Source organism: Diabrotica virgifera, chromosome 9 (assembly GCF_917563875.1).
Source record: "Diabrotica virgifera virgifera chromosome 9, PGI_DIABVI_V3a".
Lineage (NCBI taxonomy): Eukaryota > Metazoa > Arthropoda > Insecta > Coleoptera > Chrysomelidae > Diabrotica > Diabrotica virgifera.
In genome coordinates, this window is record NC_065451.1 from 23547366 (window position 1) to 23574296 (window position 26931).

Genomic DNA, 26931 nt, shown 5'->3' on the forward strand with positions numbered 1-26931 from the left:
TGCCGATGACGTAGACGCAGTAGCACAATCAACATTAGAAATTAAGGATATTTCGAGCTTTGAAGAAGCTGCATTAAACATCGGTCTAAAAATTAATGAAGACAAAACAAAATACATGGTCGTCTCAAAACAAGAACGATGACGAATAAGGCAAAACATTACTACAAGCGATCACAACTTCGAAGTAGTTAAAGAATTTAAATATCTAGGACCAACAATCACAAATGACAACAAATTAGAGCGAGAATTTGAAACGAGAATAATGGCAGGAAACAGATCTTTCTTTGCAATGCAACATCTAATGAAGTCAAAACTTCTTTCACAAGGTGCAAAAATCCAGATATATAAGACCATAATACGACCAGCAGTCGAGTATGGAAGCGAAACATGGACGCTAACAAAAAGAGAAGTAAATAAATTGCTGGTGTGGGAACGTAAAATCCTTCGAATGATATATGGCCCTTGCAGAGACAGCGTGACAAACGAATGGAGGCGCAGATACAATAACGAGCTAGAGTCTCTATTCGGAAAGAAAATCTAGTCAGATATATAAAGGCCAATAGACTCAGATGGGCAGGGCATGTTATACGCAGTAACGACAATCGCCTTATAAACAATGTGTTCTGGGAAAGGCCAGATGGAAGAAGGTCTGTAGGACGGCCTAGAAAAAGGTGGAAAGATGCAGTCAAAGAAGATCTAGAGAAAATGGGAGTGCGTCAATGGGAATTAGTGGCACAGGACGGACAAACATGGAAGGCAATAGTAAACACGGCAAAGACTCACGAAGAGTTGTAGCGCCAGTGATGATGATGACATAATTAAGCATTTTCATAATAGTACACATGAAACAGTTGACGACCGGTTTTGGGTTCCACTAGTTCAGCCCATCACCAAGTCTACAATAAAAGGTTACTTCTTCTTCTTCTTACGGTGCCTATCTGTTCCGGATGTTGGCGATCAGCATGGCTATCCTAACTTTGCTTGCAGATATTCCAAATAGTCTGGTTGAAGACGTATTGAACCACTTTCTCAAGCTTTAAAGCCAAGATGTTCTTCTCTATGGTTCCCTCTTTCCAAGTACCTTACCCTGAATAATAAGTTACAAGCCATATCTCTGTTCATTATCTACTCATAACACGACCAATATGCTCTTATTTGAGCTCTTCGCTTCTTCTTCTTTTTCGTGTACATTAAACTTTGTTCTGATCCCGTCACTCCTACAGACATTAGATCGATGAATACCTAATAGACAACAAAATAGAAACAAATAATAGCTGTAGAAGAGAAATTAGACACCTGGAGCAATGGACACCTGGCCTCAAGATATGAAGCCGTTGTAAAATGATTCTAGCATATCTTCCTTGTAGCATAGTTTTGTCCCTTGTGCATTGAATACTAAGAGCACACTTTTGGATGGAAATGGATCATAACTTCCAAACTTTTTTCTAAAAAATAATAAAGATTATCCGTGATTAATTAAAGATTGGTACCGTGGTCCGAAGAGTCTTACCATGGTCTTAAACAAGGATGCGTGCTGTCCCCGATATTTTTCCTAATAATAACGGATTGGATCGTGCAGAAAGTACGCGATAAAAAACAGGTATTAGGTGGAATTTGCATGACAAGTTGGAGGACTTGGAGTTCGCAGACGACATTTGTCTCCTAGCCGATCATAGCAGCCATATGCAAAAGAAGATCGACAAGCTTTCAAAATACTCCAACGTAATGGGCCTGAAGATAAATACAAAAAAAACTCTTGAACAGCAACCAAGCACCTAAAATTGAAAAAAGGTGAAAAAAAGGTGGTAGTAGATCAGATGTAGAAAAAAAGAATAGTAAAGGCACAACATGCATAGTATAACGTATGCAATGCATAGTAAAGAAAATCTGGAACACACGCAATTTATCAGAATCGATTAACCAAAATTAAGGTATTAAGAACCTTGAAGACAGGAAGAGACAACTACTAAAAAATTACAAACCTTTATAAATAAATCGTTGAGAAAAATCCTGAAAATACATTGGCCGGATAAAATAACAAACATACAGTCGGAAAAATGAAAGAATACCCATGAACGATCACATCAATCACTTATTTTGTATTTGCTGTCTTTTTCTATAAATAACAAACGTGTGTTATAGAAAAAGACTGCAAATACAAAATAAGTGATTGATGTGATCGTTCATGGGTATTCTTTCATTTTTCCGACTGTAGATCTATTGAGAAGAACAAAACAAGAGAAAATAACAGTCACGATTAAAAGAAGGAAATGGATTGGACATACTCTAAGGAATGACCGAAATAATATAACCAGACAAGCACTCGTATACCATCCAGACGGAAGAAGAAGAGGAGGAAGACCCGATAATAGCTGAAGAAGAGCTGTAACAAGAGATCATGAAAGAATTGGCCTGAGATGGAGAGAAGTCAAACAAAGAGCGAGAAATAGAGAATAATGGAAAAGACTTGTGGAGGAAATCTCGAAAGAATAAAACAAAAGAGGATGCGCTGATCCAGCCAATCAGCCATCTTTCACTTTTGGCTAAGAAATGCAATAGCGTTCAATACTCCATAAGGAGGAAAGGAAATATAAAGAGAGACAATGGTCAGAAGACGATTGGAAAGAAGCAAGAAATAACGAAATCAAATGTAATATGAATTATTAAAAAATGAACATTAAACATTTGATATAACAATTGTTGATCTGAAGGTTGTTGAAGGTTTTAGGTCGGGAAGATCATGCACCGACGCTATATTTATAATGAGGCAGATTCAAGAAAAATCGATAGAATACAACAAACCGGCATACTTATGTTTCGTGGATCTTAAGAAGGCATTTGACAGGGTCAAATTAAAGGACGTTATCCATTTATTGTACGCAAGAGAGGTACCTCTAGGAATAATTAAAACGATCGAAAATATCTACCAGAACAACACAGTAAAAGTAAAAGTAGATGAAGAACTCACTGAACCAATTGAAGCTGGCAATGGGATAAGACAGGGAGATTCCCTGAGTCCTCTGTTGTTCAACTTGATCATGGACGAAATAATAAAAAAAGTAAGAACAAAAAAAGGATACCAAATGGGAGAAAAACAACTCAAAATAATCTGCTATGCAGACGACACAATACTAATCTCTCAAAGTGAAGATGATTTTCAACGTATGCTGCACGAATTTAATATAACCGCTAGAAAATTTAACATGTTAATTTCCCCAAAAAAGACTAAATGCATGGTTATAACAGCAGATCTAATAAGGTGTAAATTAGAGCTGGAGGGTCAAATAATAGAACAAGTCATGGAGTTTAAATATCTAGGCATCACACTATGCAGCTACGGAAAGCTCGAAACAGAAGTGGAAGATTAGGTGAATAAAGCAAACAGAGCCGCAGGTTGCCTGAATGAAACAATATGGAGAAATAAAAACATCGGAAAAGAAGTGAAAGGCAGAATTTACAAAACAGTCATCAGACCAATTATGACATACGCGGCAGAAACACGACCTGATACAGAAAGGACAAAAAGAATGCTAGAAACAGCAGAGATGAAAACATTGCGAAAAATCGATGGTAAGACGCTGTGGTATAGAGCTAGAAGTGCAGATATACGAAGGAGATGCAAGGTGGACAACATTAATAAGTGGGTGAAAAGCAGAAGAGTAGAATGGAACGACCACATAAGCCGAATGACAGCAAATAGAGTAGTAAGGACGGCGAGAGACGGTTCCCCAATAGGAAGACGATCAGTGGGAAGACCACGAAAAAGATGGAATGAAAACTTACTGGAGACACATTGAAAACAGACAGAGTAATGTCTATACAAAAAGAAGAAGAAGAAGAAGAATTGTTGATCTTATATCACCACGAATATTTTTTTCAAAAACGTCTTCTTTTATAGAAGTTAAATAAAATCTAAATAATTTTTAACATTATTTTCAGTACAACTAAATTCTTTGACCATAGACTGAGCTATAAGTTTGATAGAAAAATTGATAATATGAGCGTAAGGTCGGTTTTTGTTTTAATTTTTATTTACACTTGATAAGACTTATTGAAAAGAAAGTTGTGATAACAATTTTTGTTGTTTTTACAAGAGAAAAGTTGCACTGTGATCATCTTCCTGCCATTTTGTGGTACTTTTAACCTTCTGATCGTTTATCTCATCTCTCAAAGGCGGCCGTCTTTTGTTTTAAACGATGTTTTTTTTTGTTTTGATTCTGGCCTTGGTTTAGAACCTTTAGCCACGTAATTACATATAAAATTATTATTCGTTCATACAAAATGGTCCAGTATAAAACGATGTTTTCGATAAAATTTCTGTTTTTGAATTAAACTGAGATTTTTTACAGAATGTGTCGATATATTTTATTGACATTGATGTGGTTTCTGATCAGTTGATACATTGTTTGTTGTTGACGTCGGTATATGTTTGTTCAGCAATGATCAGAAATGAAAATACTTATCGCAATTATTAATATTTGCAAAACATATTTTGCATAAAACATAAAATTTGTATAAGATAGTTTTTCCTGTTTATATTAAAATATATTTAAAATAACAAGAATAACAAAATTATGACTACACTTCTCCAAGAAATTAACGTACCACCTTAAAAAGGGGTCATTTTTGATGTCTCGAATTTCCTAAACCTGTAGCCTTGTTCTATTACAATATCGCTGTAATAATATTTTTGCTAGACAGGTAAATTGTCATGTGGTATACGGTATACCAGGTGTACCAATCAATCTGTGATTTTTTCTCAAAGTTCGCGTGACCCTCTGAAATATGCTAGCATTTATAAAATACTGAAATTAAAACCCAATTATAACCTCATATTTTCTTAACATTATATTTTTTTATTCATTCGCTTGTGTTGGAGAATAATATAGGTTATCTATTCGCGGTGTGCAAGTACTTGGAAGGGAATTGAGAAACGATCGTGCGCGAATAGCGGAGAAATATTGCAACTTTCTTAAATAATTCATATTGTCAATTGAAATTGTCAAATTGACGTACATTTCATATCTACTGCCATTGAAGAAGAAAAATTATATGTTGCTCCACAATATTGATATGATATGCAATTATTATACAGGGTGTCCCGAAAAGATTGGTCATAAATTATACCACACATTCTGGGGTCAAAAATAGTTCGATTGAACCTAACTTACCTTAGTACAAATATGCTCATAAAAAAAGTTACAGCCCTTTAAAGTTAAAAAATGAAAATCGATTTTTTTCAATATATCGAAAACTATTAGAAATTTTTTATTGAAAATGGACATGTATCATTCTTGTGGCACGAACATCTTAAAACAAAATTATAGTGAAGTTTGTCCGCCCCATAAAAATTTTATGTGGGTTTTGTTTCCTTAAACCCCCCAAACTTTTGTGTACGTTCCAATGAATTCATTATTGTAATACCATTAGTTAAACACAACGTTTTTAAAACTTATTTGCCTCTTAGTATTTTTTCGATAATCCAGTTTTTATCGAGATGCGGCTTCTTTTTTAATATATTTACATAAAAATTTTATGGGGGTTTTGTTCCTTTAAAGCCCCCAAACGTTTGTGTACGTTCCAATTAAACTATTATTGTGGTACCATTAGTTAAACACAGTGTTTCTAAAACTTTTTTGCCTCTTAGTCTTTTTTTGACAAGTCACCTTTTATCGAGATGTGGCTTCTTTTTCAAAATATACGTAAAAATGCAAATTATAAATAAATTTTCAGATTATTAACAGGTCTCTATAATCGTACTTAACCATATACAAATATGTGGTGGATTCGACAAATATTCAAAATATGTCGATAAAAACTGGCTTATCGAAAAAGTACTAAGAGGCAAAAAAGTTTTAAAAACATTGTGTTTAACTAATGGTGCCACAATAATAATTTAATTGGAACGTACACAAAAGTTTGGGGAGGTTTAAAGGATCAAAACCCCCTTAAAATTTTTATGGGGTGCACAAATTTCACTTTAATTTTTTTATAAGATGTTACTGCCATAAGAATGCCACATGTCTATTTTCAATAAAAAATCTCGAAGAGTTTTCGATATATGAAAAAAAATCGATTTTCATTTTGTAATTTCAAAGGGCTGTAACTTTTTTTGTGTACACTATTGTATATAGGTAAGTGAGGTTCAATCAACTTATTTTTGACCCCAGAATCTGTGGTATAATTTTTGACCAATCTTTTCGGGACACCCTGTATAAAGGTAAAGGGCCTAGCCGGGTAAGATGGTGAAAAGTGCCCCCAACTCGATTTAAATTCCATATAGGCCACTTTTTAGCACATATAGAGGAACTCACTTTCTGAAATTTTTAGCCCCCTAGGTGGTCACGTGACCCTCCTAGAGCCTAATTAGGCTTTACAGGTTTTTATTTTTTATCTCAGCCGCATCAAGAGCTAACCAAAAACTTTATTTAAAAAAGTTGTAAGTTTCAAAAAGATCTATACGAAAAATTTTTTTTTTATTTTTTGGCGGGAAATTGGAATTTTTAGAACAATTTTAAACTTTTAAATAACTCTGAAAAAAAAACTAAAACACTCGTTTTTACGAAAATCAATTATAACGTGTATTTTTGCACAATCTTTCACTCTGAATTTTTTCAGATTTTTAAAATTGGTGAAACGTACCTTTAAAAATAAAAAACCGCATTTTTTCGGTTTTTTTTTTCGTTTTTTGATACAATTTTATACATATTTTTCAAAAAAGGTAACACCGTCACTAGGATAGGTAAAAAACTGAAAAATAATTGGGGTTTGCTTTATAAATTTTTTTTGTAACGCCATCCATTTTCAAGATACAGGGCGTTGAAGAAAACAAAATTTTACACATTTTTTACGATTTTGCTGAAACTACTGGCAACACTGTAATAAAACTTGGCGGGTTTTAACAGGTAATTATTGTGCATGTTTTGACATACAATTAAGGATTTGATATTCATCATTGGCGCGCATAGGGGTAATGTCTGAACTTTTTAAAGAATTAAGATAGTACGCCACTGACATATTTTAAATTAACAATAGTTTTTGAATTCGTCGTTCAATTTGTGACAAAAAATCTATCTTCTTATTTTTTCATACGACGCGCCATTTTTATTCAAAAAATAAAAGATTTTAATCCTTACAAAGCATTCGAACTTCTAGTAGTTTCTACATATTTATTATACATACATAAACTCGTACATCCATTATAAAAATTAATTCGAATACTTTGGAAGCGTTCAGATATTTTATTTTTTGCAACAAAACGGCGCTTCGTATGAAAAAATGGGAAGATAGATTTTTTGTCACAAATGGAACGAGGAATTCAAAAATGATTGTTAATTTGAAATATGTCAGTGGCGTACCATCTTTTTTTCTTTAAAAATTCAGACCATTACCCGTATGCGCGCCAATGATGAATATAAAATTCTTAATTGTATGTCAAAAAATGCACAATAACTACCTCTTAAAACCTGCCAAATTGTATTGCAATGTTGCCAGTAGTTTCGGCAAAATCGTAAAAAATGTGTAAAATTTTGTTTTCTTCAATGCCCTGTATCACGAAAATGGATGGCGTTCCAAAAAAATTTTATTAAGCAAACCCCAATTATTTTTCATTTTTTTTACCTATTCTAGTGACGGTGTTACTTTTTTGAAAAATATGTATAAAATTGTATCAAAAAACGAAAAAAAAAAACCGAAAAAATGCGGTTTTTTATTTTTAAAGGTACGTTTCACCAATTTTAAAAATCTGAAAAAATTCAGGGTGAAATATTGTGTAAAAATACACATTATAGTTGATTTTAGTAAAAACGAGTTTCTTAGTTTTTTTTTCAGAGTTATTTAAAAGTTTAAAATTGTTCTAAAAATTCGAATTTCCCGCCAAAAAATAAAAAAAAAATTTTTTCATATAGATCTTTTTGAAACTTACAACTTTTTTAAATAAAGTTTTTGGCTAGCTCTTGGCGCGGCTGAGATAAAAAATAAAAACATAAAAAGCCTAATTAGGCTCTAGGGGGGTCACGTGACCACCTAGGGAGCTAAAAATTTCAGAAAGTGAGTTCCTCTATATGTGCTAAAAAGTGACCTATATGGAATTTAAATTGAGTTGGGGGCACTTTTCACCATCTTACCCGGCTAGGCCCTTTAATTAATTGTATTTTGCTTGTAGTACTGCATTTTAATAACTAATTTTATTTACTACATACAATTGTTTACGTTTTAATAACATAACCTGAATCTTATTTTTTCTTCTTATTATTTTTTTGGACTATGGCCTTGCCAATTATCCAGTAACCAAGACTAATACACACACCGGCAAAATTAGCCGAACACCTTAAAAATGGGACATGTTTGATGTCTCGAATTTCATAAACCAGTGGTCCGATTTGAGTGATTCTTTTAGTATGTTATAGCCTTATTATTTAAGAATATCGTTGTAATAATATTGTTGCTAGACAGGTAAATATCATTTTATACCGGGTGTTCCAATCATACTGTGTTTTTTTCTTAAAGTTCGGAACACCCTGTGGAATATTCTAGCATACGAAAAAACGATTGGTGGAAATGGAAAATTAAATTAAAAAATGGAGAGTCCCACACTTTATGGAAAACTTAACTTAACTTTTTTTGGTTTTAGCACCCACTCTTCACAATCCAATAGATCCCCATAACGCTCGAGTAACTACAAATTTAGCATACTTTATAATATATTATTACATATTAATAGCATAATATTATTACACCGATATTCTTAAAGAATATGGCTATAACGTACTAAAATAATCACTCAAATCAGACAACATGTTTATAAAATTCGAGACATCAAACATGTCCCATTTTTAAGGTGTTCTGCTAATTTTGCCGGTGTGTGTATAATTGGCCAATATAATTAAAAGTGCGAATAAAGTTGCAGAGCATAGAAATAGGTGTCGCTTCCGAACTTGCACGGTCCCAATACCTACTTAACCTACGGGTCCACAAAAATAGATCTTTTTTTAAGCCTCAACTATGTGTGCGAATTTTTTGAAACTTTTGAAAATGATTGCACCCTCCGAAAAAAAAAATTAAAACGAAAAAAATACTTTTTTGTGATATGAGGAGGGGTGGACTAAAATTGTGCTGAGTTTTTTTTTAATTACATAATACGTAAAAAAGTGAAAAAAAAATTGAATTGTGGAAGTCATGGCATTTAGCCTACCTTAACGGCGGTACCCCTTATTTTAGTCTCATAAATGTTTCGAAATGCCATACCTAAGCTAAATAAATAAATTTGTATTTTATACATTACTTAATATTTTGTTCATTTTTCCTAGTATTGATGATCCCACGGTGCGCTCATGTCAGTATATATCCAAACAAATGATAATTGATAATCTTGTTGTTATATAAACAACTTCGATCTCTAGCTACACTCAGTCTACAAGTTCCACTCTTATCGAGTACTAACAACGTATTTTTTTTTCAACCCAAACCGCCGACAATTTATTAATAATTATTTATCAGTTCGAAGAATTCGTTCTTTCAACATATTTCAACGTCTTTAGTGTTCAAAATTGTTCCTGTACCATTCTCCACGCTGTGGGCTAAAATCATTTCCGTCAAGTTTAAAACAAATGGCTGATCCTGGTGAAAGTAGCAGTATTTTTGCAACTGTCAATTGCAGCAACTTGGTCAACAAATCCCAAGGATCCGAAGTTGTCACCTTCCCACACCTCAAATACCCTCAATTTCCATTGGTACAGATGCTGATGAAAGAACTCAACCTGTGCGCCCACGACCACAGCTTCGTTCCCCCACGATAAGTTCCCTGAGGAACTTAATTGCTGGGAAAATATCACTACATATCGCTTTGGAAAGAAAATATTCGAGGAATCTAAAGTTTCACACACCACTGTGGAATTTTTGGGAATGATGGAGAAAATATAAAAAAATCGTGCCTACTGAGAGCAGATTTTCTCTCGTAGCAAACAGACTATTCTTATTTTGTAGTTAATTTTTTAGTAGGTTTAATTCTATAATCTTTAAAATGCCGGTGTTAACATTACAGAGGTCGTACAAATACATCATGTACGCAACCAAGCAGCCATCCTTGAGGATCAAGCAGGCTGATTTGAAGTGTAAGAGCGGATGTGGATTTTATGGAAATGCAGACTGGAACGGTGAGTAGCCCTTTATGAATTGATTTTTGTATGTATGTATAGCGGTAATAGGCCTTTTAGGTACATTCATCATAATCTAGCCATTACTGTCCACTGTTAAACATATGTAGGTCTCCTCTAAGTTTCTCCATGTCTTCCTATCTTGAGCTACCATCATTCAGTTCACGGCGCGTTGCTGGTCGACCTCTGTTTTGTTTATCCGCCCGCGGTCGCCATTGCAATAATCTTCTAGTTCACCTGTCGTTTGGTGATCATACCACATGACCTGCCCATCTTCATTTATTTTTTTGCTTTATCTTCGAATCCTTCTATCTCTACATTTCTTTCTTGGTCTTCCTCTATTCTTCCCCTCGGGTATTCTCTAACCAATACTCTTGACTTTTCTTTTACTTTGCATTCTTTATAGATGTCCGAACCTTTCTTGTCGATTCTCCCTCAACTACTTGTCCACCAAACATTCTGTTAAGTATCTTTGTTTCCATATCTATCTATTCCATTCTATAATTGATTTTTATTTTATAGTCGGTGTTTCACTGTTGGTATGAGATATCCCCAAAAAGATCAGCAGTTTTTTTTAAATAATTTATATAATAGAGGAGAAAGTCAAAATTTGGGCCCCCATTTTGATTTTTTCCAAATATTTTTTTCTCTTTCATGATGATTATGTGAAATTGAACATATACTTGAATTGAACATCATCATTCTCTTTGCCTTATCCCTATGCGGGGTCGGCTTCCCTAATTGCATTTCTCCACACAATTTTATCTTGGGTCATATCAATGTTAATCCCGTTTACCAACATGTCCTGCCTTATCGTCTCCCCCCAGGTCTTCTTTGGTCTTCCTCTCCTACTCCTTCGAGGAATCAGCACTTTAGCTGTTCTTCGTATTGGGTGATTAACGTCTCGACGTTGAACATGACCAAACCATCTTAACCTATGCTCTCTCATTTTGGCATCAATTGGTGCCACACCTAGACTTCCCCTAATATAGTCATTTCTAATTTTATCTTTCTTTTTCACTGCACTCATCCATCTAAGCATTCTCATTTCCGCCACATGCATTCGTTGTTCCTCTTTCTTTTTCACTGCCCAACATTCAGGTCCGTACATCATAGCCGGTCTTATGGCTGTTTTATATAATTTTCCCTTCAGCATCATTGGAATTTTTCTATCACACAACACACCACTCGCTTCTTTCCACTTCATCCATCCAGCCCTAATTCTACTGCATGCATCTCCGTCTATTTCTCCATTACTCTGTAATACCGATCCCAGGTACTTAAAACTATTGCTTTTTACAATCAGTTCACCATTCAAAGATACCATTTTATTTGTAGTAACTCCATCTTTAAATGAACACTCCAAATACTCTGTTTTTGTCCTACTAAATTTTCAACCTTTTTCCTCCAGAGCTTGCCTCCACTGTTCCAGTTTTTGTTCTAAGTCTCTTTTACTATTTCCTATTAACACGACATCATCAGCATACATTAAGCACCATGGAATGTTACCCTGTAGTTTCGCTGTTATCTGGTCCAAAACTAATGAGAATAAATACCGACTACGCACCGAGCCTTGGTGCAATCCTACTTTCACATGAAATCTATCAGTCTCTCCCACACCTGTCCTAACACTAGTCGTTACTCCCTCATACATATCCCTCACAATCTTTACATATTCATCAGGGACTCCTTTCTTATTGAGTGCCCACCACAGAATCTATCATATGCTTTCTCAAGATCAATGAATACCATATGAGCGTTTGTTTCTTTACTCCTTCACATGTTATGATTTTTTTGTGACGGATATTCTTGAGTTGGGGTTGATTTCATGTAATCGAATGAACTATCTTTCAGTAAAGTCGTCCCAGGAACGCAACTCATAAATATTGGCAATATCATTTTAAAGTCTTCTACTTTTTGCCGATTAATTGCCGATATAAATGAGTCAGATTAAATAAATTATTAGAAGAATTTTTTTACTAAGCGACAACATTTTTGTTTAATTAATTAATATTTTTTGTATTTTGACAACGACACTCGATTTTGGCGTCGAAACGTTAATAAAATCATTTTTTTAGTAAAACTGTGGCTTATTTCCCATCAAAACTAGTTAATTGTCGTTTTCCTTTAATTTCTACGACTTATGTAACTTTGCTCTGGACAATTGACAATCCAATTTCATCCACATTGAAAACTTTATGCGGAGAAAAACTAAATTTCTTATATTTGGTTTCCAAATTATAAAAAAAACTCTTCTACGTTTTTTTTTTCGTTGAAGCCCATCATAACTCATAACTGTAGACAAGGAAGTGTCAGTTGGTGTCCAAGTGATAGAGGTGTACTATGGCGCCTTAAGAAAGCGCCCAACCAGCTTATTCCTGCCGTGTTAGCTTCAAATGAATGAGTTAATTAATTTTTCGTAGGTTATGTGAACTAATACTGAACCAACTGCACTTCGACCTCTTTTCCTAATACTGTTTTTCTTCCAAGTGGAGCCGAAATTATTTCCTTTATATTTCAGCTTCTGGTCTTCTGAATATTCAAGAATTGTTTAAAGACTATCTTGGTAGTTTGAAACCTTTTCTTGCATTTTTCAAACCCATTAGTTTATTGCTAACAACCTCCATAGCATTTTACATGTTTTTGTTTAGTTAAGATAGTTTAATGGCATTTAGGTATTTAAATTATTTTATCAGTTTGTATAACATTCGATTTGAAACTGGAAATACCTGTAGATATTAAACACAGATCATATTAGGTCATTAACTCTAGGAAACTGATAATTAAAGATATGTTACTAAGAGTCATTTTATTGAAATCATAAAATAAATAATGATTAATGAATAAATCATAATAAATAGCATTTTAAATGAGGATCATAGTCCCATCTCAAAGTCGATGCTGGCAAAGATTGTTTTAGATAAATAAATGAATTGAATGATATTTCTTGTCGTGCTTCTAGATTTTCAAAGCTTTATCAAAAGTGAAAAATTTCAACAAATAATTGATTTGACATTTTATTCGTATTTGTATTTTGGGGTTTGGAATAAAAAATTGATACTTTGTAATCCAGATAAATATCTTTGCATGCGGTCGAACCATTTGATTTTGCTTGAAACAACTCCAAAATATGGTTTCATCAACGACTACAGACGAAAATCGTTATCTTCGCAATTTCTGTGTGATATTCAGGAACAAATAGTCCGTTATTTAACGGTAAAATATTGCAAATTTTAAAGAACCGCTTGGATTGACATGAAATGTGGCATACACATAGCTAACAAGTCAAAGAAAAAAGTGATATTGTGCCGATATGTGCTTTTGCCTTGGAGGTGGTTTTCACCCCCTCTTGGGGTGAAAAAATATTCGTCCAAAGAAAGTCAGGAAATGGATAAACTGGCTAATTTTAAGTAACTTTTGTTCTATAGAGTTTTTTCACTAAGTCAATACTTTTCGAGTTATTTGGCAGTGAATATGTTCATTTTTTCAACAAAATAACCACGCTTTTAGATAGTTTTTCGCAAATAACTCAAATAGTAAGTATTTTGTCAAATAAACATTCTTAGCAAAAATATAGCCTGTAAAAAATTTAAAAAAATCGTGTATATATCACGTATCTACACCTAGTAGAAGCAGCGTTATAGCTAATGAAAAATAGGTTCATATTCGTCAAATTCCAAATGGAATACTTTAACGTGAAATAACCAAAAATGAAGCACATTTCGGGGAAAACTCATTACAACTTATTTAAGTGTTTAAAAAAAGCTTCATTTTTGTTTTATAAAAAAAATTTCTAGCATCAAAATTAAAAAAGTTACACTCAAAATAAAATTAGTCCCTTTTGGTTTTGGTAAAAAAATCGAGAAAATCACCCCCTAATAATTAGTATCTTAAATGAACTTAATCGTTACGACTTCACAAGTTTCTTGACTCGTGTATATACTGTTTATATGATCTGTAAGTTTAGTCGGTTCAAAGTCCTTATTATTGAAAGGGCTCTAGTTAAAAGGGGTTGAACGAGTCACTGATCGCGAATGTATGCAAATTTAGAAACACCAAATCTTAATCAATTTTTGTCTAACAGAAAAACAAAAAGTACATGATATTCATAAAAGCAAATATGACTTTTTTTGTTTTTCAAATTTTTGGTGTCTCTAACAATTTTTAAGTTATTTTGAAGAAAAGCATATTTTTCAAAATTTAAATTTTTAAAAATTTTAATTTGAAACCAAATTTGTTCAAAAATAAGCACTTTGAATCGATGAAACTTACAGATCATATAAACACAACATAAGTAAAATAATTTGTGGAGCGGTAACGATTAATTCTATCTAAGTTGCTAATTAGGGGGTGGTCTTCCCGATTTTTTTTTTGCAAAAACAAAAGGGACCAACTTTATTTTGAGCGTAACTTGCTTAAATTTAATGCTAGAAGCTTTTTGTAAAAACAGAAATAAAGCTTTTTTTAAACACTTTCAAAAAGTTATAATGGGTTTTCCCCAAAAAGTGCTTAATTTTTTAAATATTTTACGTCAAAATATTCAATTTGAAATTTGGAGAATATGAATCTATTTTTCATTGGCTATAACTCTAGTTCTACGAGATCGAGAGACCTAACGCGTACACCATTTTTTTTTTACTTTTTTATAAGCTATATTTTTGCTAAGAACGGTTTTTTCGACAAAATACTTACTTTTTGAGTTACTTGCGAAAAACCGTCTAAAAATTTGGTTATTTTGTTGAAAAATTAACATATTCACTCGCAAATAACTGGAAAAGTGTTGACTTGGCGAAAAAGCTCTATAGAACAAAAGTTACTTAAAATTAGTCAGTTTACCCATTTCCGGACTTATTTTGGACATATATTTTTTCACCCCCAAGAGGGGGTGAAAATCACCCCTATGGAAAAAGCACACATCGGCACAATATCACTTTTTTTCTTTGACATGTAAGCTATACGTATGCCAAATTTCATGTCAATCCAAGCGGTTCTTTAAAATTTAGAGCAAAAACCGTGAAAGAATGAACTAAAAACAAAGTTCTTTGGTATCAGATCAAGTCGTTGTGAGGCTAACCCATTAGTTTATGTATTCGAATTACCAACTTTAATAACTAGCAGGTATGTTGAATTGGTTCGAGTACTAGTAGTTAGGCTCTGGTGCAATGGCTTAGATGCAGAGGTGCAATGGCAAAATATTTAATTTGCATGCATGACAATGCACCTCCACATACCAATAGCGTGACTTTAGACTTCTTTGAAGCAATCTAAGCTTGAAGCAGAAGATATAATTGATCTGGATTGGCCTAGTTGCTCACCCGACTTCAACCCTATAGACCATTTGTGGGATATGCTTAAACTAAATTAAAGCTCGCAGGGATAATCTACAAAACACCGCACGGCTAGTAAAAGCTGCTCTTGAAGAATGGAACAACCTAAAACAGCAAAATGTAGCCAAATTGATTGGGAGCAAGCTCACGCAAATTGAAGCTGGCATAAGGACTAGAAGTGGTAACACTGACTAAAAAACCATAAATAAATAAAAACAATTTAATCATTATTTATTTTTTATTGACATTTCTTATGCTATTGACTTTATAAATGTAAATTTTTTTATAAATTTGTAACTTTGTAAATTTTTTTCTTTCAAAACTTTATTGCTTTCTAAGCACATCAAAGAAACATGAAACGTAAATTACGTTTCATGGAAATAAACTTAAAGAAGAAGAAGAAACAAATATATGTCCGGCCATTTATGAAACTCTCCGAAAATAAAAATGTGTCATGAGCATGAATCACACTCGTTTCATTGGTAGGCGGACTTTGAGATTTGTTTAGTAGTGTTTTCTTTTCATGAAACATGTTTTTCGTTTCATGCTTCATGTTTTTTGTTTCATGTTTCTTTGGTGTACGGCTTGCCTTAGGAGGCCGCACATCAAAGAAACATAAAACGTAAATCACGTTTCATGGAAATAAAACACTGCTAAACAAATAGACGTCCGGCCATTTATGAAACTCTCCGAAAATAAAAATGTTTTATGAGCATGAATCACACTCGTTTCATTGGTAGGCGGACTTCAAAATTTGTTTACCTGTGTTTTATTTTCCTGAAACGTGTTATACGTTTCATGTTTCATGTTTTACGTTTCATGTTTCTTTGGTGTGCGGCTTGCCTTAGGCACATCAAAGAAACATGAAACGTAAATTACGTTTCATGGAAATAAAACACTGCTAAACAAATATACGTCCGGCCATTTATGAAATTCTCCGAAAATAAAAATGTGTCATGAGCATGATCACACTCGTTTCATTGGTAGGTGGACTTTGAGATTTGTTTAGCAGTGTTTTATTTTCATGAAAAATGTTTCACGTTTCATGTTTCATGTTTTTCGTTTCATGTTTCTTTGGTGTGCGGCTTGCCTTTTAAATTTTTATGTGTGGGTGATAAAATTGTTTTAAAATAAATTGTTTGACTTCGTATGTTGGTTTGAAATAATAAGAAATATCAGATGTTTCCATATAAGTTTCGTTATGTGTAACATTTACAACCAGACAAATGAATTAGTATTATGATTTGTTATAAATGTCTACTATTATCAGACATTGACGCATTTTCTGATATTATGTACTTTACAAAAAAATTATATCGCTTCCGTCTGTCCTTGTTATCACTTGATTAATGTATGTGAATTCTTGTAGGATACTGTTCAGCATGTTACCGAAACCATATGGATATCGAGCGACAGAAGAAAACAACAGACCAGTCCAGATCGCAAGTGCCCGGGTTCTCAAAGTTCGAAGAGAAAAAGAGACAACAAACAGATAAGAAGAACAAGTATCTGAAGAGCTTACCTGTCTTTAGAAAGTCGTCAAATGTAAAAGGTAAGTTTTTTTGTGTATTTTTGAGTAAAAACAATAAGTTTGAACATTAAAGGCACATTAATGATATTTATTGTTCATTATAATTTGACGGAAACAGTACCTAAACAAAACTAGATCAAGATCATTCTGGGTATCTTTTATTTTATCTGACCTAAGATCTCAGTTTTGTAATTAAGCTAAAACATATTTTGCTTTGGTTTGATTACGAATCCATTGATCTCTTTTCCTACCTGATATTTTGATACTCAATATTTGACTCTCCACTTATTCTTTCAGTTTCTATTTGTTTAGGTATAGAACAAGGCAATCAATCATATTGCCAAAACCATAAAATCCTTTATAAAAGGTATATTTGTTAAAATCCCTATACAGGGCTACATCAAAAACAGAACTAGTTTTCAATCGGTTGACCGATCATCATCAGTGCAATCCTAAAATGTGTACAACCAGATAAAATAATGCAAAGTATTTGAAATGTTGACTAAGGTTAAAAAAAATTTTATAGGTTATACTCACTTAGAATCTACATGCAAGCCACCAAAGTAAAAATAACAGGGTAAAAACCCTTTACAATTGATCCGTCATCGGAACATATGACTAAGATGTGAATTATAACATGGATGATTAAGATATCCAATGTTTTTCGCCCGAGGTACCAATGAGCTCTATCTGACAAGTTCACATCATGACTGTATGGAAGCAAGTGATTTTGATAACGGAAATTCTGAATGGTGACATGACAAGAATGACAGTTCCACAGGAAGTTATAATTTCCCTGTTGTTTTGTGGTATTTATTGTAAAATTTGTTAAATTAATAACAATAAAAACAGTCGTTCCCACTGTGGTAGATAGTCTGTAAAAATGGAAATAGACTTGATGTAAATGTTAAAATATTGTAATGGAGGAAGTAGGCAAACCACATTACACATAATACAGACAACTTAATAAACGTTATCAAACCCTTTATATGTGATATCTAGGGCTTAGAAAAGCAGTTGTGTGTTTATTTAAAAGTTGTCAATTATATTAGAATAATTGGAAGTTGTTATAGTATGTGGAAGTACCATAAAAATCACTGTGTGGGTGACAAAGGTGTAGAACTGTTTTCTGATCTGGGAGGGATATATAATACAAGCTAAGATACATGCCACTATTTCTCAAGATCCCTGCATATCGCCTGGAACTCTAAGGGTTCGACAAAACAGACCAATATATTACCATTACCAATCATATTGGTAATAATAACATTGTCTACGGCAGCTCTTCAGAGCCAGGATGTTCTTCTTCGGCATGAGCCTCTTCTTCCGGCGATCTTGCCCTGTATTATGATTATGAGAAGGTTAATAAAGGAGAAGAAAGGAATAGGCCGGGTAGTATCATCGCCCCCGCTAGCGAAATTATTCCGATTCGATTTTTTTGCACAAACTTACTCAAAAAGAGGTCCTTATAACATATCCACAGGGTGCCGGGCGGTGCCGTGGTCGAAAAATTTTTTAAACAATTTTTTTTAAAACAAATTCACAAAAATAATTTTTTCATTTCGAACAAATTTTTTTTTAGATAAATTGTCTTATTCTGAGCAAAAAAACTCTTGTCATTTTTTTCTAAAATTGATTGGTGTCGAGTTATATGCGATTAAAAATTTGAAAAATGCGAAAATGGCCATTTTCAAGGCTTAATAACTCGATTAAACATTATTATTATGAAATTCAAAAAGTCACCAAATCAAGGTTCAAATCCCTTCTTTAAGGTCCTGAAGAGATTTTTGTCATTATCTTATTAGAAAGCTGTTATTTTTAATTATTAACAATTAGCGCTATAGTCCAGGATGTATCGTCGCCCCCGTTAGTGAAATTATTCCGATTCCATTTTTTTGCAAAAACTTACTCAAAACGAGGGCCTTATAACATATCCACAGGGTGCCGGGCGGTGACGTGGTCGAAAAATTGTTTAAACAATTTTTTTTAAACAAATTCACAAAAATATTTTTTTCACTTCGAACAAATTTTTTTAGATAATTTGGGACATTCTGAGCAAAAATGTCTCCTGTGATTTTTTTCTAAATTTGATGTTTGACGAATTATACGCGATTTATAATTTGAAAAATGCGAAAATGGCCATATAACTCGAGTACAATCAATTTTAGAGAAAAATCACAAGAGACCTTTTTTGCTCAGAATAACCCAAATTATCTAAAAAAAAAATCGTTCGCAATAAAACAAAATATTTTTGTGAATTTGTTTAAAAAAAATGTTTAAACAATTTTTCGACAACGGCACCGCCCGGCACCCTGTGGATATGTTATAAGGACCTCGGTTTGAGTAAGTTTCTGCAAAAAAATGGAATCGGAATAATTCCACTAACGGGGGCGACGCGACGGATACATACTGGACTATAGCGCTAATTGTTAATAATTAAAAATAACAGCTTTGTAATAAAATAATCACAAAGATCTCTTCAGGACCTTAAAGAAGGGGTTTGAAGCTTGATTTGGTCACTTTTTGAATTTCATAATAATAATGTTTACTCGAGTTATTAAGATGGGAAAATGGCCATTTTCGCGTTTTTAAAATTTTTAATCGCATATAACTCGACAACAATCAATTTTAGAAAAAAATGACAAGAGACCTTTTTTGCTCAGAATAAGCCAATTTATCTAAAAAAATTTGTTCGAAATGAAAAAATTATTTTTTGTGAATTTGTTTTAAAAAAATTGTTTAAACAATTTTTCGACCACGGCACCGGCCGGCACCCTGTAGATATGTTATAAGGACCTCTTTTTGAGTAAGGTTGTGCAAAAAAATCGAATCGGAATAATTTCGCTAGCGGGGGCGACGATATTGCTCGGTCTAGAAGGTTATACCTCTTTGCCTCTCTGGATGTCTCATTACTTGACCGAAATATACGAACATAATTTTTGTCTTAGAAGTATTAAGTTTTAGCCCATATTCAACAAATTTTTCGATCACCCTGTTTATTTATAAGTCGTTGCAACTCTTTTCCATTGGAAACAATCAGCACCGTGTCGTCTGCTTATCTGAGATAGTTGACATTAATTCTGTTGATTTTAACGCCTGCATCTTCATCTAAGGCTTCTTTGAAAATAAATTCAGAGTACATATTAAATAGTAGAGACGATAGTATCGTCGCCTTAATACTATAACTTGATAACTCGAAATTATTAGTTTTGAGATAAACGGATTTAAAGATTTTAATGATATTTGTGCTGCTACCATGATGTTGATAAATACGGAATTCACTCTGCAGCTCTAAGATACTGTTCCTTAACTTTTTGGCTACTGATCTATTTAGGAATACGGTGCAAATTTGTTTTCTAATATGGAAAATAACATGAAAAATTAAAGTTATCAACTTTTAGCACTACCATAATTTTGGTAATGTCGCATGTCGTGCCAGGTTGCATCTAAGTGCCCTAAAATTAGCCCTCTGTCATGGGGGTTGCCAGAGCTGTTAACAATTCTCGAATTTTTGCATTATCATGAACCGAATAAACAGATAGCAATTACGTGGTAAGCTCAATGGTTTCAGAAAAACACGTGCTACAACTAGATAACTAGAGTTAGCTAGTTGTAGCATTCAGTGTATGTCGTATTCACGGTTATTTCGATTAAACAATAACTTGATAACTTACCTTGTCAAGTTTTAGCACATAATATTAGGGGCATTTGAGTTTTATCAACTTTCGTCAATCATAAATAAATACTTAACCCGTTTGTAGCGAGTTATCAAGTTTTTACACAATATGGAGGCAAATAAAATGCATCTTGCGAACTAGTTATCTCGAAAACGTCAATTTTGGAGTTACAGTAGAGCGTCGATTATCCGAACTAATTGGGGGACAGAGGTGTTCGGAAAATCGATTTTTTCGGATAATCGAACAGTATTGATATAGCAATAGTATTTATCCATATTCGAATGAAAGCCTTATTTACATATCTTTAATGACAAATAGGATAGAAATTAAACAAAAAAGTGCTGTATTTGAAACAAAATGAAGATTTTTAAGCTTTAAAAAATTTCATAGAAAGGACAATAATACGCTTTCGTTTAGGCATTTTCAATCGAGTTTTTACACAAGTTGGGAGTTCGGATAAGCGGTCGTTCGGTTGATCGACGTTCGGATAATCGACGTTCTACTGTATCAAGTTATAGTACTAAGGCGACGATATACATTCTTGCCTCACTCCACGTCATATTTCCACTACTTCCGTCGTGTTATGACCAATTCGTATGTTTACACATTGATGCCAATACACATTTTTGATAATACGGAGGTCTTGGTCATCAATTCCCACCTGCTGCAAGACACCTATCAGTTTGTCGTAGGTGACCTGGTCAGAGGTCTTTTCGAAATCAATAAAACACAATAATGGTTGTTCTATATCCCTATATCTTTGAACTACGATCTGCAAACTGAATAATGCTTCTCTGGTTCCAAGGTTGTTTCTGAAACGAACTGTGTTTGACTTAGTTGTACTTCTATTTTGTTGTAAGTTATTGAGGGAAGTATTCATAAGAAAATCTTCAGTAAATGTTCAGTACAAATTTTGTAAAATATTCTTTTTAATTCTTGTTCTGTTTAAGTAGTTTTTTTATACTTCAAAAAGGCGTTGTATGTTTATCATTACATATCACTTTTATACATTTGTATCACAAAATGACACACTTATCGATGCAAATATAGTCCATTGGTTTCTATTATCATTGAGGTCAAGTGATCCACAAATTTTTATCCTAATGTGTCAATATTTGTTACTAATACAGGAATTTTCTTACATAAATACTAAAAAACCTTGTTCTATATTGTTCTATATTGTCAAATTGTTAGTATGGATTGCAATGATATAGATAAAGAATTAGATGTCATGTTCAAGCATACTTGCTCATTATGGGTTGTCAAAACAGTTGATGATGTGGTTACAATCAATTTCTCACGAAAATTTCATTATTTTATTTAGTTACGCTAAATTTTTTTTTATTTCATGGTCAAGGTTTTATGATGTTAGTTGAGTAGAAGAGTAGAACTAAAAACTACCGAAATAAATAAATAAATAAATCAACTTGATAATATTATTCTATACTATATTCTGTAAAAATTTTTTTAGTTTCCTGAATGTATATCAATTCCTTAAATTTATTATATGATCGCAAAGAATATTGTTTGTATCAGATATTGATACTTCTTAAATTCTTCTTTTATTTTTTGCTCTGCCTATTTCCTCTCTTCGCTTTACTTCCAGAGTTAGCCATACGGCTCAAACTCCCTCTAAGGGGAAAAGATATCCCAGATACCTACGGTATTAAAAGAATTAAGCTCTAGGCCCTGATTCTAATTCAAATTTCGACTGAAAACAAGTCGCTTTCAATATGGCGACGTTGAAATGCGACTGTGCTAGCCTTGTGGATTTTAGTTGAACTAACGAAATGACGTCACGAAATAGCGACTATCGAAATTAATAGCGACTCCAAAAAAGTGGTTGATATTATAATTTCGACTCGAAATTATTGTGATACGGGCGGACCAGCGGACATGAATGAATGGCCGAATGGCCGAACGCCGAAAGCGAGGTTAGGTTTAGTTTAGGAGATGTGTTTTGTTTGTTTCTTGCAAGGAAAACTAAAGCAAAAGGTATTAATATGGCTGGGTTTTATGGAAATTGGCTAGCTTTGGAGGAATTAGATAGAATAGTATTAAATTAGAAATATAATAATTGAGAATTTCCACAATGTGAATTATCCTCTCAATGAAAGATGTTGGGTAATAATCTGGGAAAATTAGTATAAAACAAGGAAAATTATGTACCAGCTATTTTATTGCTTGACATACAGGAATCAAATCTTAAGATTTCATATATTAGTAATATAGCTATGCAAAGTCCGCAGAAAGTGTGCTATTTGGTCTATAAACAAATTAGCGCTCCGAAATCTTTTTTTCAATTTTTGCTCTGTAACTCCGAAGATTCTAACGTTAAACCAAAAACTCTCACATAAAAATTCACTGTAATTTAATTCTGCACATAGATATTTTTTCCGATTTCCTTCGGCGGAAATTTTTCTCGGAAAATTCGGGTTTTCCAAACAAAATCTTTAAGTGTCTTGAAGATATGAACATTTGTATGTACAAAGAGGACTGGAATAAAAAACGGTAATGGTTCAAAGATTGAAATCCTGTTGTTTATAACTTTGTCGCAAATGCCGGTCAAATTTGACCGGTTATATCTGGAGCCACTCCTCGCAGTTCAATTTTTTTTTTCTTCGATCTTCAATTTTTCTTCGTAAAGTATGTTCTTTTTTATACGAAAATCATAGTTATTCTGGTGTATTATAATCTTTCTGGTTATTATTTCGACCTAAATTTTTTAATTAACATTTTAGTTATTGCTAAGCTATTGGTTAGATTGTCGCCGGTCTCCTGATATACAGAGAGAGGCTAAATTATGGAATAAATTCATTTTCTCTAAAATGGACGATTTTAGAGAAAAATCCCGAAACTGGTCGATTTTTATTTTTAAATTAAATATTTTTGGCATATATTTCAAACTAGTGACGTCATCCATCCGAGCGTGATGACGTAATCGATTATTTTTTAAATAGGAATAGGGGTCGTGTGGTATCTCATTTAAAAAGGCGTTCAATCCTCTATTCAGTATTATATACATTAATATCATTATTTATACAGGGTGGCCAAACAAAAATTTTTGAATTAAATTAATTGACGCAAAAAGAAGAATGTATTTAATTTATTTAACTCAAAATATATTCTATTGCTGTCAGAAAATAGAAAAAAATGTTTATTTGGCAAATAAACATTGCTTTTAGCTTAAATTAATTGTTCAAACTGCCAATGGGTAGGAGGGAGGCTGTTTGTGATTTAATTTAAGCGAAAAGAAATGTTTATTTGTGAAATAAACTTTTTTTTCTATTTTCTGACAGCAGTACAAGCAGTACAGCATTTTGAGTTAAATAAATTACATACATTCTTCTTTTTGCGCCAATTAATTTAATTAAAAAATTATTTTTTGGCAACCCTGTATAAATAATGATATTAATGTTTATATTACTGAATGGAGAATTAAACGCTCTTTCAAATGACCCACCACACGACCCCTATTCCCATTAAAAAAAATTATCGTTACGTCATCACGCTCAGATAGATGACGTCACTAGTATGAAATATATGCAAAAAAGTTGTAATTTAAAAATAAAAATCGACCTATTTCGGGATTTTGCTCCAAAATCGTCCATTTTAGAGAAAATGAATTTATTCCATAATTTAGCCCCTCTGTATAATTTACTATAAAAAATCTTTCATGTCGTCAATGTATTTAATTATTGATAAATAATTACTTCCCTAAAATTTTAATTGAAAATTGCAGATTTTTTGGATTTGGGAAAACTCGGATTTTCTGAGTAAAATTTTTGTTGAAGGAAATCGGAAATCGGCATTTTTTCGTTAATTTTCCCAGACTATCAACAAATGTTACAGTGGTATAAACCGGAGCGCCAACCCAAATTCTGAGCAGTGGCAAAATGACAACGTTAATATCCCCAGTTGGAACTAATATCGAAATGACTAAGAATCGCTATAAATTGCGACCATCATGGCGGCGTCGAAATTCTATAGCGACCTCGAAATGAATTAGAATCAGGCCCCTGGTGAGACTCTTTCCGTGTTATCGAGCCCTAAGTGATTTAGTATGCAGATTCAGATGTATCTCCTAAAAATTTTCGTACACATCTGGTCGTCAAGAGTAGTTCAGCTTTCTGCATGGTCTTGTAAAGATGTTCATTCAGAGCCAGTTTTTTATGTTTTCTAGGAGGTTCTTCGCAATGACTCCAGTAGTAGAGGCTATAATAGGTGTTATCTGGGTACTTAGCATTCTCCATTGCCTTCGTATTTGAATTTCCAGATCTCTGTATTTAAAAGTTAAAAGTATAATCTAGATAATATAGAACACATCCTGTTTGTTACCTTGTCCTAATGGCAAAAAGCTACTTATTATTTACTTATATAAAAAGTTAATATTCATTAATTGGTTTGTTTAGTAATTGATTTTACTGGCCTACGTAAATACCGAAATTTAAAACGCAGTTTATAGTATTTGTTCTTGGAAAAACTTGTTAATTCGAGCTTCGATGAGTAATATCGTCAATAAGTGTAATTAGAATGTAAATAGGTACATTCTGTCTAAGAATGTCTTTTGTCCATTGAAGATTATGATAAGGAAGTCCACATAATTTACTATAAATTTAATTTTCACTTCAAAATTTGTCAGTAGTGGTAAAGTTACGGCAGTAGCGGTATAAGACAATTGAAAATCTTCGTTGAGCGTGTAAAAAAAGTTGATGGCTGCTTTTGTTGAATATAATTGTTTATTGCTATTGAAGCTATGTAGTTGCAATAGTTTCAAAAGCTGTTTTATTGCTGCTAAATTGCTTTTGAAAGATGCCCTGGCAGAATCTAGATGTACTGGTTTTCATTTCAAAAATTCGCACTCGATTGCGACGTCGAAAAAAGTGTTAGTATTCGACTTCTTTGTGTTGTTATTATTATTATGTGCTTATGTAAACAGTGGTATATGGTATATCTTTATGTAAGTTTATGTATATGAAAGACTAAGATAAGAATGTGGTGATTTTCTTATGGCCTAGAAATAAGTTTAAAGAGTTAGTTCCATTATTGATTGATCTATCCTACTCTTTATTTTTTATCTCCATTATAGATTTATTATCCCTAGTTTTTTCATATCTGTTTTCCTCTTGCTTTCAGCTTCTCTACTTTTCATTGGCGTCTTACTATTCCTAGTTTTGTTCGTATATATTTTCTTGAGTTCATCTTCTCTACTGATCATTTATATTTTACTATCCATCATTAAGTTCTATTTATGTCTTTCTCTTTATTGTTCTCTTTGCCTTCAGCTTCTCTCCTCCTTCTTCTATTATTGTTTATATCTTTATTATTGTTTTTTTGTACTCAACTTCTTTACTGCTTATTTGTCCTATTACCTATTACTATCCCTAGTTTTGGTCATGTCTTTCTTCTTCTTGCGTTCGGCTTCTCTATTGTTCATTTGCTTTGTACTATCCTTAGTTTTATTTATGTTTTTCTTTTTGTTGTTCTTTTAGCGTTTAGCTTCTCTTCTGTTCATTTGCTTATTACTATCTGTATGTTTGTTCATGTCTCCATTATTGTTTTTTTTTTTTGTATTTAACTTCTTTACTGTTTGTCTGCGTACTGCTATCCCTATTTTTGTTCATCTGTCTCTTCTTGTTATTATTTTTGCCTTCAGGTTCTCTACTGTTTTTTTGTCTATTACTATTACCTAATTGTGTTCATGTCTTTCTTCTTCGTACGTTCAGCTACTCTACTATTTATTTGCCTTTTACTATCTTTAGTTTTGTTTATGTCTCAGTGCCAAAACCATTTATGGATTAGTTCTCAAAAGTTTCTTATCTGAAGTCCATTCATCTTTATGTATTTTGGTAATCTTTGTTTATTTTGATGTTTCTTCCAAATATTCATTTGTCTAATCGTCTCATTTTGTCCTTTTTATGTGATATCGTCACCCATAGTTTATATTTGCATCTATAATCAGTTTCATAAACTTTTCATTGAATTAGTCTATTTTTGTTCCCATTGTCGTGAATTTTCTTTATTGAATTCATATTGTGTCCAATATTGACTGTAGGGGAAAGTTTGCTAAATTTGCAGTTAATCGATATGGGGACCTATTGGGTTGTGAATATTAGGTCCTAAAACCAAAAAAAGTTAAGTAAAGTTTTCCATGTAACTGGGGACTTTCCATTTTTTAATTTAATTTTCCATTTCCAACAATCGTTTTTTCCGATTATAGCGCCATCTCTCCATAATTCTAA

General features: G+C 32.9%; 1 protein-coding gene across 2 annotated transcripts in view; it reads left to right on the forward strand.

The window, feature by feature from the left end:
- The window catches only part of LOC114324317 (rab5 GDP/GTP exchange factor), a 117175-nt gene that overhangs the window by 61819 nt on the left and 28425 nt on the right, over positions 1 to 26931 (forward strand). Inside the window, exons 3-4 of one of the 2 annotated variants that reach the window (XM_028272122.2) lie at positions 10043 to 10154; positions 16851 to 17033. In XM_028272122.2, the coding sequence (XP_028127923.1) occupies positions 10061 to 10154; positions 16851 to 17033 (277 nt within the window). In that variant the 5' untranslated portion in view covers positions 10043 to 10060. Of the gene's footprint in view, positions 1 to 10004; positions 10155 to 16850; positions 17034 to 26931 lie in introns of those variants that run through there. The other variant, XM_028272121.2, reaches the window with a different exon arrangement.